Raw genomic sequence first — 12,900 nt, 5'->3', positions numbered from 1 at the left:
CCTTTTGTTGACTCGTGATATGGCGACCCTGGAACCAGTCTGCCTCCTCGCCTGGGTCTGTTGCTGTTTTGCCTTGCCGTTTGATCGCTGTCGACATGAATAAATTGCCAACTTGTGTTTCGAAGCCTTTTTCCAGCTTTCAAAATGGAGTCAGTACAAGGGGTTAAGACTAAGGTGAACGCGCAGAGTTTGGCCTTTTGGCCGGGTTGTCGGAGTCTCGCCGGCCCGGGTTGTTGGAGCTATGCCAGTGCGTGTCCGGCTGGCGTGATTCCGGCAATCTGGCTAAGGGGTCAAAATTCCTTCAAAGGTCGATTCCAACAGTTGCAAAATGGTACAGAAAACAATTTTGTCAGTTTAATTAACTAGAATACATCAGTTCTAATATTAGATATTAATACTGTACGGCTTGCATGAATTAGCAGTGGAAATTTCCTTCAGTAAATCAACACAGGAGTCTAGCTGACTTTTTATTCTCTATTTTTCTCCGGGTCATGCTCCTCACAACTATATCCAATCGTGGTGTAGTAACCCACCAATAGGAGCGTCGCGTTGCCGTATTGAATAGGAGTGTCATGCTGACACATCACTGCCAAGCTGACAGTAGTCCTAGTGACGCTACAACACGTTTCTGTTGTTATTTTTGTTTTTGTGCGCTGCATAGATTTTCTTCTGCGAGTTTGTGCAAGCATTGCACCCGCGTGCAGCTTAACCGTTTAATGCCTGCAATATAAAGCAATTGTATGAGAATCCCAAAATTTGAAAAATAAAGTCTTAATGAAATCTTTTTTTCCAATTTGTGAAAAAGAAGTGTAATAAGCTCTCTAATATCTATAACCCTTGCTAAATCCTGTTTTTTTTTTTCTCATGGAACCATGGATGCATGAGTTGACTTGCATCCATTATTTATTTTTTGTTGTTGAGGAAAGATATTTCAAAATTTTGAATTGGGCTCAAAATCATGAAATTCTAAAGTATCAAATGTGATACATTTGGCAAGAAGGAGTTGAAGGGAACATTACCGTTAGTGCACTGTATAAGTCTTGAAATTCTGACGAATATTGAGAATGTTCCAAAATTGTCAGGGATTTGAAATAGACATACTTTCTTTGCTGTGCTTTCACAGGTCTTTGCAGAATGCCTTGATCTGTGTCCAAAATATGCTCTGTATTTCACAGCACTTTTAAGTTTTCAAGTAGTTTGTATTTGTCGTGAAATCAATGCCAACATGCTATTGCTATATATGATTTTTGTTTGTGTTCCGATTCCATAGACGTCACTCCGGAGGCTCCTCCCAGCAGGGCACCCCAAGTCATCCTCCATCCTGTTCTGTCGGGGCCAGGGTGAGTAAGGAAAAACTTATATATAGCAAAATCAAATTGGTAATACCAATCAGGGTTTTATTTTTCACCCTGTATTTACTGGACAAAGTAAGGGAAGTCCTCTGGTTACAAAGTCCTTAACCTAGGGCGTTTCGACTTTAGGACACCCGTTTCTTGTCCGCCGTTTGGGGCGTTTCGAAGTAGCAGCAGCCTAGTGTGAAAGCTATGTTGAATTGTGATTAAGATAAAGGGATCTTTGGGATGCAAAATCGTACTACTACTACTGGTAGAATAATAATCCTAGGCATGCATGAAAAATCTGAACATTTGGGTGGGGTGATCTGATTTTCAGCATTCACACAATTAGCGCCACATTTTCTTTTTTTTTTCGGGTCAGGGTCTCGGTGGCGAGTGAAGCTCAGTGGAGCAGCCAGAGAGATGAGCACCGGAGGGTTAATGCTAGCGCACGGCGGGCTTCACGGTACGCCGACCACGCTGAGTGGATTTCGGTTAGGGAAAAGGAGGAGACGGGGAGACGGGAAGCCTCTCGACCCAGACGTTGATTAGATTAGCGTCGCTGTCCGTCACGGAGTGGTCCAGACGCTCCCGAGCATTCATCAATAGTCGATAATGCCGCACTTCATCTTCTTTCTCATTTTATTTTGAAAAGGTCTATCGAGGCTTCTAGACTGATAGTCACTCACGCGCAAGGAAAATAAACACTCTGATCCGTCACCTTTTAAAATCTATGTGGCATTAACAGTGATGGCAACATTCCAAATTTGTAATGCCATGATGATATTGAAGTCCAGAGTGCTTAAGCCTTGTTCAAACTGGCAGCCAAAATCCGATTTTTTAGCCCACCCAGATTGAAACTGGATGGCTCTTGTTGTCAGAATAGTCACAAAGCATCCAAGTGCGATTCTTGCGAGACTGATTGGCTGTGTTCAAACTGCAGGCATATCTGATTCCAATTGGATTCCTCCTCAAATCTCATTTTTAGCAAGTGTCCAAATCAGATCTGGGCCTGTTTAGACTGGGACACACACCTACATGTTTGTCTGGCAACGAAGGCATCGTGCAGCCTAAGGCTGAGTTATGCTTCTCCGGCAGACCTGCGCCGTCAAGGCAGACCCGATTTACGACCCTCCGCTGTAGCCTGCCGTGCACCTAAAAAAAAAAAAAAATCTTGACTTGTGCGACGTCAACGCGTGGTGACGTGGCGCAAATGGACTGTTGCTGGTTGTAGGACACAGCTTTAAAAACAGGCTGGATGGCTGTCCTCAAAGCTTTGCAAACCTCGGACAAAACGCTGGACACAGTGCTCGACACCAGTTTGAAGCTAGCCGCCACAGCTTGCTGGGTTTCCACTCGAGGTTAGAAGTCTCTTGGCGGCACCAACAGTCAGACAGACCAGCTCCGAAACGGTCTGCGTCGCCTGCGCCTCAACGTTTGCATGATCAACAGTTGTTGTTCAATGTTGATTAGCTGAAGATCTACTTTCACCATGTATGACGATTCTATTGATGCCAATGTATTTGAACTCCATTAACGCATATGTGAGTCGATGCCATTGACGGCCATGGACGTCCAAATTCCCCACTCATTTTCAATGGCAAAAAAAAACAAAAAACAATATCCCTCAAATCAACAGGAAATGACCAGATGTCAACAGGACGTGTCCCCCAAATGTCCCTGATTCCATTGACGCATAAGGAATTCGATGCCGTAGACGGCCATGGACGTCCAAATTTCCCATTCATTTCCAATGACATTTGCTTTGGTTAATGCCATTGACCGCCATGTACGTCGATTCTATTGATGCCAATGTACTTGGTTTCTATTGATGCATATGTAAGTAAATGTCATTGACGGCCATGAACGTCCAAATTTCCCATTTGTTTTCAATGGCAAAAAAACAAAATCCCAAAATCAACAGGAAATGACCAGATATCAACAGGACGTGTCCTTCAAATGTCCCCGATTCCATTGACGCATGTGGAAGTCGATGCCATTGACGGCCATGGACGTCCAAATTTCCCACTCATTTTCAATGGCAAAAAAAAAACAAAACAGTATCCCTCAAATCAACAGGAAATGACCAGATATCAACAGGACGTGTCCTTCAAATGTCCCCGATTCCATTGACGCATGTGGAAGTCGATGCCATTGACGGCCATTGACGTCCAAATTTCCCATTCATTTCTAATGACATTTACTTTGGTCAATGCCATTGACGGCCACGTATGTCAATTCTATTGATGCCAATGTACTTGTATTCCATTGACTCATATGGAAGTTGATGCCATTGATGGCCATGGACGTCCAAATTTTCCATTCATTTCTAATGGCAAAAAAACCCGTGTCCCTAAATTTTTACCCCCGAAATGTCCCTGAATCAACCTGGGTGGGGCAAAGAACTGTATCTCCCCACAGCAAAGCCCCATAGTAATTTCTCCAGAGATGGCATTTTCTAGTTAATTGAAGTAATATACGTTTTTTCTGCTGAATGTGTATTATCATCAGCAAGTTAGCGTTGTTCTTGTAGATGCTACAATATGTGCTCGTCTGTCACAGTTTTATTTATTTTTGGCCGAAAACTTTACAGACAAAAACATTCATGTTATTTGTCGACTTAAACCAGTCCTTCTTAAACAGTGGGGCGCAGAGTGATGCTGGGGGTGGCGCATGTGACCTTGGGGAACATACTTTTTTTGCCGAACTAGAATAAAGTGTAATTGCACATCTGCTGAGTGGGTGGCAGTGGTGCTCTCATTTTCAGCATGGTCGCAATATTTTTTAACTAAACGAGAGCACACAGCAAAGAGCACTGGAGATATGAAAAGCTAAGACAAAGAAATATGACGAAGCGTACGTAGCATTTGGCTTTTGACTTTTAGTACAGTTGGACACGAGGAAAGACTAGTCTGTTTACTTTGTCTAAAAATGTTCGCAGAGGACAGCAGGATTTTTTTTTTTTTCAGCGAAAAGGTGCCGAATATTGCCAACAATTGTCCCGCTGTCTCTATGTCCAATGACACTGTGGTTTTTGTTGTATTAATTTTTGTTTTTTCAGTCTAATGGTTTGGCATATTGTCCTCTTGAGTTAATGTTGCTAATCAATTTGACTTTAGGATTATTTTTTGATTTTATTTTATTTTTTTTCAGTATCATACGATCAAAAAATGTATCTTGAGTCTATTTTTACAGTATGGATGTGTTCTTTATTTAACACTTTATTTTTTTTTCTTCTTTAATATTAAAAAGGACACAATGTTATGCAGAGGTGTACTTATATTATAATAAGAAGAATTTTGTATGTTATAATAATAAGAATTTTGTAGATATGTATATTTACAGTGGCAGCAGAGAGTTGGGGGGGCACGGAACATTTACGTCTTCCTGGGGGGGGGGCGTAACAGAAAATAATTGAGAAGTCTGACTTAGAAAAAGACAAACACTGACTAAAATATGACTAATACTAATAAGTATTGTCATCCACAAGGCTAAGACAAAAATTGAAAGGGCTGCCAAAAACAGAACTGTCCTCGAGAGGAGAAGAGGTACAGATAATGGATGGACGTTATATTTTTGTTCATACAAAAAAAAAAAAAAAAAAAACATGAATCAACTTACGTTGTATATTTGTGTCTGTCATGTCCTTCTGCCTGGGTATCCTTCCTCCCTCAATAGGAGTAAAGGCTACACTTCAGTGTTTCTTTGTGAAGAATTGCAAATTGGTTGAATATGTGTCATCCCTAGCATGTCCCCTTAATAGCAGTCGGCCAACCCCGACAAGCCCCGGCAGGATCTCCTCATTAGAGCCGCCAGAGAAGCGGCGCTGTAGGAAATCATGTCCTTATCTTCTGGAGATGGCCGGCCGACCCGCACCGGTGACGAAGCGCCAGAGTAGTTTTCTTATTGATTTTCCCCCCTCACGAACACACACACACCGAGGCAGGAGAGCATTAGATTGGCTCTCAGGAGGATGATAGCACAGGAGGAGGATTTGACACATGTCAGCACAACATTTAGACCCATTTGACTGAAATGGCCAAAATAAGGCCTTCAAATCGCTTCCTTTGTGTGACTAGGCATGGCTTCTTGAGGCTTTTTTTCTGCAGCCATCCATGATCGATATAGGTAGTGCTGCAACGATTAGCTCGAGTAATTTGATTAGTATAAAAGTTTTGAATCAAATTTTGCTGCTTCGAAGATTCGTTTAATTAGAGTAGCGTTGTCATGGTTTGTCTTGAAAGTGAATTTATATATATTGATTTGGGTGGATACACTGTCCTCTAGTGGCAACAGTGAATATAACATATCCTTTTTGGCTAGATCCAGCTGCTCCTTGTTAAGAACAACATAAGGTTGTAAGTTTTTGGTTTAAACATTTTATAGTCTTTAAGCTAGGGGACCTTTGCTATGCAAGTAAGCCAACTATTCTTTTGTTGTACTTCGATCATCATTCATTATTTTTTTAAGCTCAGGTAATTTAAAGCAACACTAGGTAACTTTTCAACCTTTTATAAAATATTTTTTTTATAACATTTGTGATAATATGTCGACTGACAACTAGATAAATGATTCCTCTTTGATATCTTGAGGGGATCTGTATCGCTTAAACTGGTACTAATGAACTTTGAGGAGGGTGGCAGGACCCTGCCACACACAAAAGACAAAAAAAAACTACAAATGTGTTGACTGCTTTACGGCATGCGTCACTTCCCCCTTTCTCCGTTCATTATAAAGACAGAAATCGTTGCTAATGCTTTCACACGAATCCTGCAAAGATGGCAGAGCAACAAAAGAGACAAAAAGTTTTGTCTGAGGAGGGAAAAAGGGAGGAAACCAGGATATGCAGAATAAACACTGGCCCAGCTTTTACTCGCTAGCGCAGTGCTTCTCAATTATTTTCTGTTACGCCCCGCCAAGGAAGACGTAAATGTTTCGCGCCCCCCCAAACTCTGCCGCCACTGTAAATAGTATCATTTGTCTATAATATTACTATTATAAGTCCGCCTCTGCCTCACATTGCATCTTTTTTTTTCTATTAGAGAAAATAACAGATCAACTTATAAAGTATAACTTTATTAACATTGTTTTGTTTGTAACAGAAAAGACTTAACGCGCATCATTTTGCCTGAATTAAAAAAAAAAAAGTCACATCCAAACTGTAAAAATACACTCAAGGTACATTTTTTACCATTTGATACTGAATAATCAGTAAATAATAACAAATTCAAATTGATTAGAAACATTAACTCATGAGGATAATATGCCAAAAAATTTGACCGAAAAAACAAAACTGAATAGAAGAAAAAATAGTGTCTTTGGACAGAAGGACAGTTTTTATTTTCGCTGCTCGCTGCTCACAATATCACCTCCAGTTTTCAGTGGTATGGGTTTTTTTTGCACTGAGCATGCTAACAGTGCTCACTGGTTTACTGATATAACACTGACAAAGCGGGACGGTTGTTGACAATATTCGGCACGTTTTCGCTGAAAAACAACCAAGCGGCTTATCAATGAGATTGGGGTCTAATGTCTTTAAATGGCGTCTTAATTGATTTGTCTTCCGGCTGTCCGCTATAATCATTTTTAGATACAGTAAACAGTGGTCTTTCCTCATCTACCACTGTATTAAATGTCAAAGCCAGAAGGCAGACGGCCCGAAAAAAGCGCATTTTCGGCGGCCGAGGGAGAACCGTTGGTGAGGGCGGTCGTCGTGACGATCCCAAGCCGAAAATGGCACTTCTCGGGCGGACACGTGAGAACCGGAGAAGACAGTGGGTCGCTGCGTGAGTCCGGCCCGAAAACGGCTTTCGAAAACGGCGCACAGCTCTCCAGCTCCTCATGAGTCCCTTCCGTGTGCTCTTGCTTACTTCAAAAATACTGCGCGCACTTTGAAAATGAGAGTGCCACTGCCACCCACTGAGTGGATGTGCAAGTACACTTTATTCTAGTACGGCAAAAAAAAAAGCATGTTCCCCGAGGTCACACGCGCCACCCCTGGCATCGCTCTGCGCCCCCCTGGGGGGGCGTGCCCCACTATTTGAGAAGTACTGCGCTAGCGTGATGCATTGCATTGCAAAGACCCATACAGTAAAATTCCTTTTTTTTTTTTTCCTTTGATTGGCATTTCTTCTGTGCGCCGCGCAGCCTGAACCGTTTGACTGATCGGCATTGTCGAATATCGAAACGACTGGAATTTTCGCGAGACGCAGGGAATTTTTCACACGGTTCCCCAAAATTTTCCGTTTGCCCGTAAACGTCGGTTTTATGAAAAAAAAAAAAATGTATTTTTTTCAAAATGTATCTAGTCCTGCAATTTTTGACCAAATCACATAAATTCCGGGATGGTCAGGGGCATAAAAGTTGTATACAGAATTTGGAAAAAAAAATTACGGTTGCCCCAAAATTAACCAAAAACTGTCCCATTCATTTCTAATGGGTAATGGGATGCCAATGACAGGCATGTAAGTCCAAATTTCCTATTCATTTCCAATGGCATTTACTTTGCATTGACGCACAAGTACACAGATGCCATTGACGGCCATGAATGTCAATTCTATTGATTCCAATATACTTGGACTCCATTGGCATATTTGTAAGTTGATGCCATTGACGGCCATGGACGTCCAAATTTCCCATTCATTTCCAATGGCATTTACCGTATTGGCCCAAATATAAGACGACCCTGATTATAAGTTTGAAAAAAGACTTTTTGAATACCAAATTAATTTTTATACAGAAAATAATTTCAGTACATCTGAAACAAATGATTATAACAATATATTTGAGAGAAAAAGCATGTTATTTTGCCTCATTCAAATCTTAATATCTGAACATTTAAATATGTAAACTAAAGTGCAATCACATTCGTAATTGAATGGCTTCTGGTTTTTGAAATGCAAATAACCCAATCTATTGTGATAAAACAAAATTGCAATAACTGCATTAACCATCAAAGTGAAGTTTAACTGTAACTGTAGTCTTGAAAAACATTGCAATAAAATAATGCAAAAGGATTAAACTAGTAGCTGAGATCTGTCGTAACAGAACATCGCTTCAATGATATCTGGCGTCATCTAGCGTCGTGAGTGGGTATAATGTCTAGACCGCGAATATAAAACGACCCCCTCTGTTTCAATCTTATGTCAATGCAAAAAACACCGTCTTACATTCGGGCCAATACGGTACTTTGGTTAATGCCGTTTGTGGCTTTGTATGGCGATTGTATTGATGCCAATGTACTTGGATGCCATTGAACGTCCTGATATAAATAGGAAATGTCCCCAAATCGACAGGAAGTGACTTGATATTTTCCCTGAAATGTCCCCAAATCAACCTGGGATGGGGGCTGAGATCTGTATCTACCACAGTAAAGCCCCATAGTAATTTCTCCACAAATTGCAGTTTCAATTGCAGTGTTTCAACAATTTTTTTTTTTTAGTTTCTACATACTGATAGAAAAATCAACACCTAATTTCACAAAAAATGCTCAGAGTGTATAGGGTTAAGATGACCCTTTCCACACTAAACGTAAATGGTATGCTAACGCTACGAATTACATTTAGTGTGTGATGATCACTCAGCACAGACCTTTAAAGGCCAAAGCAACAGCGATCATTCGCTCCTGCCAAGTTAAGAAAACCCTATGTTACCACGTGTTTAATAAAGCAAGCCTGGAGAGGACACTGGTGAGTATGTGCGCGTGTGTGTGTGTTGGGGGGGGGCGTCATGTCATTTTCAAATTCTGAAGGTACGCAAAGTCAGGTGCATTTTCATGTCGTTCTTATCACCTCAGACGAAAACTGGCATTGATCTCATTATGTTTTAGTCTCTCGAGACATGATTTTAGCTCGTTATTATCCCACCATCGTCGTGAAAAAAAAAAAGATTGCAGAGAACATATTTTTGTTATCATCGTTGATGATGAAATGAATATTCAGAAGCGTCAAATGAGCCCGTCCATGTCAATTTAAACTAAAATGTCTGAGTGCCCATGCGTTTTCAGGTGTGGTCCTTGGAAACTTTTTTTTTGCTTGTCTTACTCATGCTAGACATGTAGGAAAATTCAGGTTGCAAAGTGAAACACCAGATATTAAAATAAAAGAGGTGATTATACAACATTCTCAACTGCATTTCTGTGAGGAAATGAAGTAATCAGAAGTCTCAGAGTTTGTCAGCAATGCTTTTTGACTGATGTTGTTTGTGCTTACAGCAACGAAGGAAACCCTTTGCTTCAAATTGAAGTGGAGCCAACTTCTGACGTGAGTCAATATTCCCTTTAATGTCTATTTCTATATTGTTTTTGTGTGATGGCTGGAAAAAGTGAGAATCATTCGGGCCCCCAGGTAAGTCGCGCGTCACAAGCAAGAAGTGTTGGGAAAGAGAAGAAGAATAATATATTTCGGGAAACGGCCATGAAAATTGACTTGAATAATATTCCAGCAGGCGTCTTGGAAGAGATCATTTTCACTCTTGCGATACATTATGTTTCAAATCAAATGGGAATGAATCAGTCAGTTCCCCAGGCCCCCTCTGGCTGTTTTCAGTTTTCATAACTCTTATTTTTTTATTCATCAAGGCCTAAACTGCAGTCATATTTCAAACCAAAGCAAGAGAAAATGCAAAAATGTGTGTGCAGTGACAGCATTTTTAACTTAGTCCCTGAGCCCATTGGTTCTTAACCTTGCTAAACGTACCGAACCCCTCGCGGGTGCATTCACCGAGCCCTTTGAAATTTCATAATAAAGCTATTTTGGGGGGAATTCAAAACCTAGCAAGCTAACATCTATGTCAGGGTTCACTAAATCCGGACCTCACACACTCCAACACACCTGAATCAAAATAATCAGGATCATTATCAGGCTTCTGGAGAGGTTGCTTATGACATAATCATTTGATTCATGTGTGTTATGGGAGAGAGACGTGGAAAACAAGACAGGACAAGTGGCACTGAGGTCCGGATTTAGTGAACCCTGATCTATGTGAATTCCTGTTCAAATGTCTGCTAGATTTCTAATTTAATACAAATAATTTTGCCTTTTGCTGTTGATTTTCATGTTGGTAAATTAAGTTAAACTCAATTAATTACACAACGTTCCTTTTGTTTTGCCTTTTGCTGTTGATTTTCATGTTGGTAAATTAAGTTAAACTCAATTAATTACACAACGTTCCTTTTGTTTTCATGTCAATCCTCTCATTTTATTGTCACATGCTTGCATCCCATACTATTTTGACGCTAATGGTTTTAAAAAAAAAAATTATCCACGCAGTTCATGCTGCCTGTAGGTCTGTTATACTTCCTCATTCCGATTGCGAGTCAACCTTCCACTTAGCAAACCGATTTCCCCTCCATTAGTTGTTGGGCTAGCAGTAGAAATGAACGGAATAAAGGCTGTAAATTGAGGGCAAACCAGTCCAAAACCTGGTCTAAAACACCACTTTGCCTAGATTTAGTCAGCGTAAAAAATAGGGCTCGATCAAACCCCAGTTAAGAACCACTCCCTTAGTCCTTCAACAGTTAATTTTTTCAAAGGATCCACAGAGATAACAAAATCACCTTTGAATCCCTTCAAAACGGCCAAAACTAACACATTTTGAAGTGACTCACACACACAAGACGAATAAGTATTTGGTCCAAGAAGCCATGCTAAAAAGACATACCTGTTATACGGTTTCAGCACAATTTGTACAAGTGAGCACTGATTTTTAAATGTGTACGCCGTACATTCAAAATCAGTATGTTTTTCGTGCATTACGTTTTTTTTTCTCTGTTCAGATTTTGTCACCGTTTCGGCAACGAGACTGGGAAAGAATATTTTATTCATGCTCATAAAACACATAACTGCTGTGATACTATATTCATTTGTTAGACTGTATTCATCTATGTTCTTGCGCTGCACATGTATTTCTTTGAACATAATACAAAGAGTTTCTGTGGACAGCCTTATCTGATTTTACTCCCTCTCGTGCCAGCCACAGCTATGTTCCCGAGGTCGTAACTCAAGATGTTTTTCTGTGGAGAACCAACAGAGTTGATACTTAAGCTTCACTTTGGTTTTTGTAGGTTTCGTTTCATAGTAACAAGTATATGTAGACCCTTGACTTGTGTATTCTCTTTGTACTCCTGAGTGTTCACAGCTCCTGGCTGGATCACCCATCGTACCCCTGATATATATCTTGTGTTCTATAAAGTCTTGGAAGCAGGCAGTCCTTGGCTGTGTTGATTCATTTCTCATTTGAGCTATCGAGTTGACACTTGTCTTGGAGTTCAAAGTTGAACTTCCCTGACAGAGACAATGCACCGAATTACTGTGCGTTACTACGTTGGTTGAATGACGCGAAAAAAGTCAGAGACACGGAGAGAGAAGAGCGGGAGTGGAAAGGAGGGAAGAGTGTTGTGACGCGGTTGCAAAGGCGATGCTAGGCTAGGTGGCTCCAATTTTTCCTAACTGTAGCCGACAGCCTACAATCTACGCCCACTTGATGCTACCCTAGATATCACATGCATACAGAACTAGATGCGAAATAGGTGGCGTTAGTAAACAGCCGCCATCTTAAAGCAGGAGACTTCTTAGAATGGCTCTGTTGTCGTGAACCTTCCTCGCAGACACTTCCTCGTGACCTCAAGTCACTTTTTATCTAAAATACTCCTAAATCGGCAAAATCTTGACTTGAATCTATCTTTAAATGATGAAATGATAAAACTTTCACATGTTGAAAGTAGACAGAAGGGAACTAATGCAAAAACGGGAGCAATTTTAACAACTTTAACTTTTACTTCCAAACATAGCAAAGGTTACCATGCTTTTTTTTTTTCTTTCTTTTTGAATGGAAAAAAAACATGACACCAGTTACTTTATAATAATAATACATTTATTACGCACTTTACATTTGAAAAACAAATCTCAAAGTGCACATTACCATGTAAAACAAAAAAAATAAAACGACTAAGAATAAAAGAGCAAAAGCAAAAATAGAAACATAGATAAAATTAGATAGAAATCAGATAAAATAAGATAGATAAAATTAGCCAGGGTTAGCTATTTTAAAAAGGTAAGTTTCTAGTCTTAGTTTTAGACTTTGCCAAGTAACTAATTACTCTTACATTCAGGTAACTAACTCAATAACTTTTTCGGAGAAGTCATTTGTAACTGTAATTAATTACTTTTTTAAAGTAAGATTAACAACACTGGTCATAAAGATGAAGTCTGCAAAATGAAAACTGACGAAAGCAGAAATTTTATTCTGCCAATTTGATGCCGAACACAATTTGCCCGCAACTATTGCTGATCACTTTGCAGAATTAGCAAAAGAAATGTTCCCTGACTCAAAGATTGCATTGGTAAGTTCATTTTATCAATTGACCTTTTTAATTTAATTGGACACACTGACGAACTACCTTCAATTCAAACTGAATTGCGAGCTGAAGTCCAGCCATCAAGACATGAAAGAAATTGCCAAAAGAGCTACATACAATTATAACAAAAGTCACTGTTAAATTTTAGTAATCATGATGTGGCTGAAAATATTGATTGTTCTTTGATTGCACCAGGTTATATGTGACAAT

General features: G+C 40.0%; 1 protein-coding gene across 3 annotated transcripts in view; it reads left to right on the top strand.

The window, feature by feature from the left end:
* Positions 1-12,900, top strand: part of ksr2 (kinase suppressor of ras 2) — a 156,790-nt gene that overhangs the window by 126,461 nt on the left and 17,429 nt on the right. For all 3 annotated transcript variants that reach the window (XM_057833048.1, XM_057833049.1, XM_057833047.1), the window contains 2 exons: positions 1,271-1,340; positions 9,547-9,595. In XM_057833048.1, coding sequence (XP_057689031.1) covers positions 1,271-1,340; positions 9,547-9,595 — 119 coding nt within the window. The remainder of the gene's footprint in view (positions 1-1,270; positions 1,341-9,546; positions 9,596-12,900) is intronic.

This window comes from Corythoichthys intestinalis, chromosome 3 (assembly GCF_030265065.1).
Source record: "Corythoichthys intestinalis isolate RoL2023-P3 chromosome 3, ASM3026506v1, whole genome shotgun sequence".
Taxonomy (NCBI): Eukaryota; Metazoa; Chordata; class Actinopteri; order Syngnathiformes; family Syngnathidae; genus Corythoichthys; species Corythoichthys intestinalis.
This window is presented reverse-complemented; position numbering and strand designations above follow the sequence as displayed.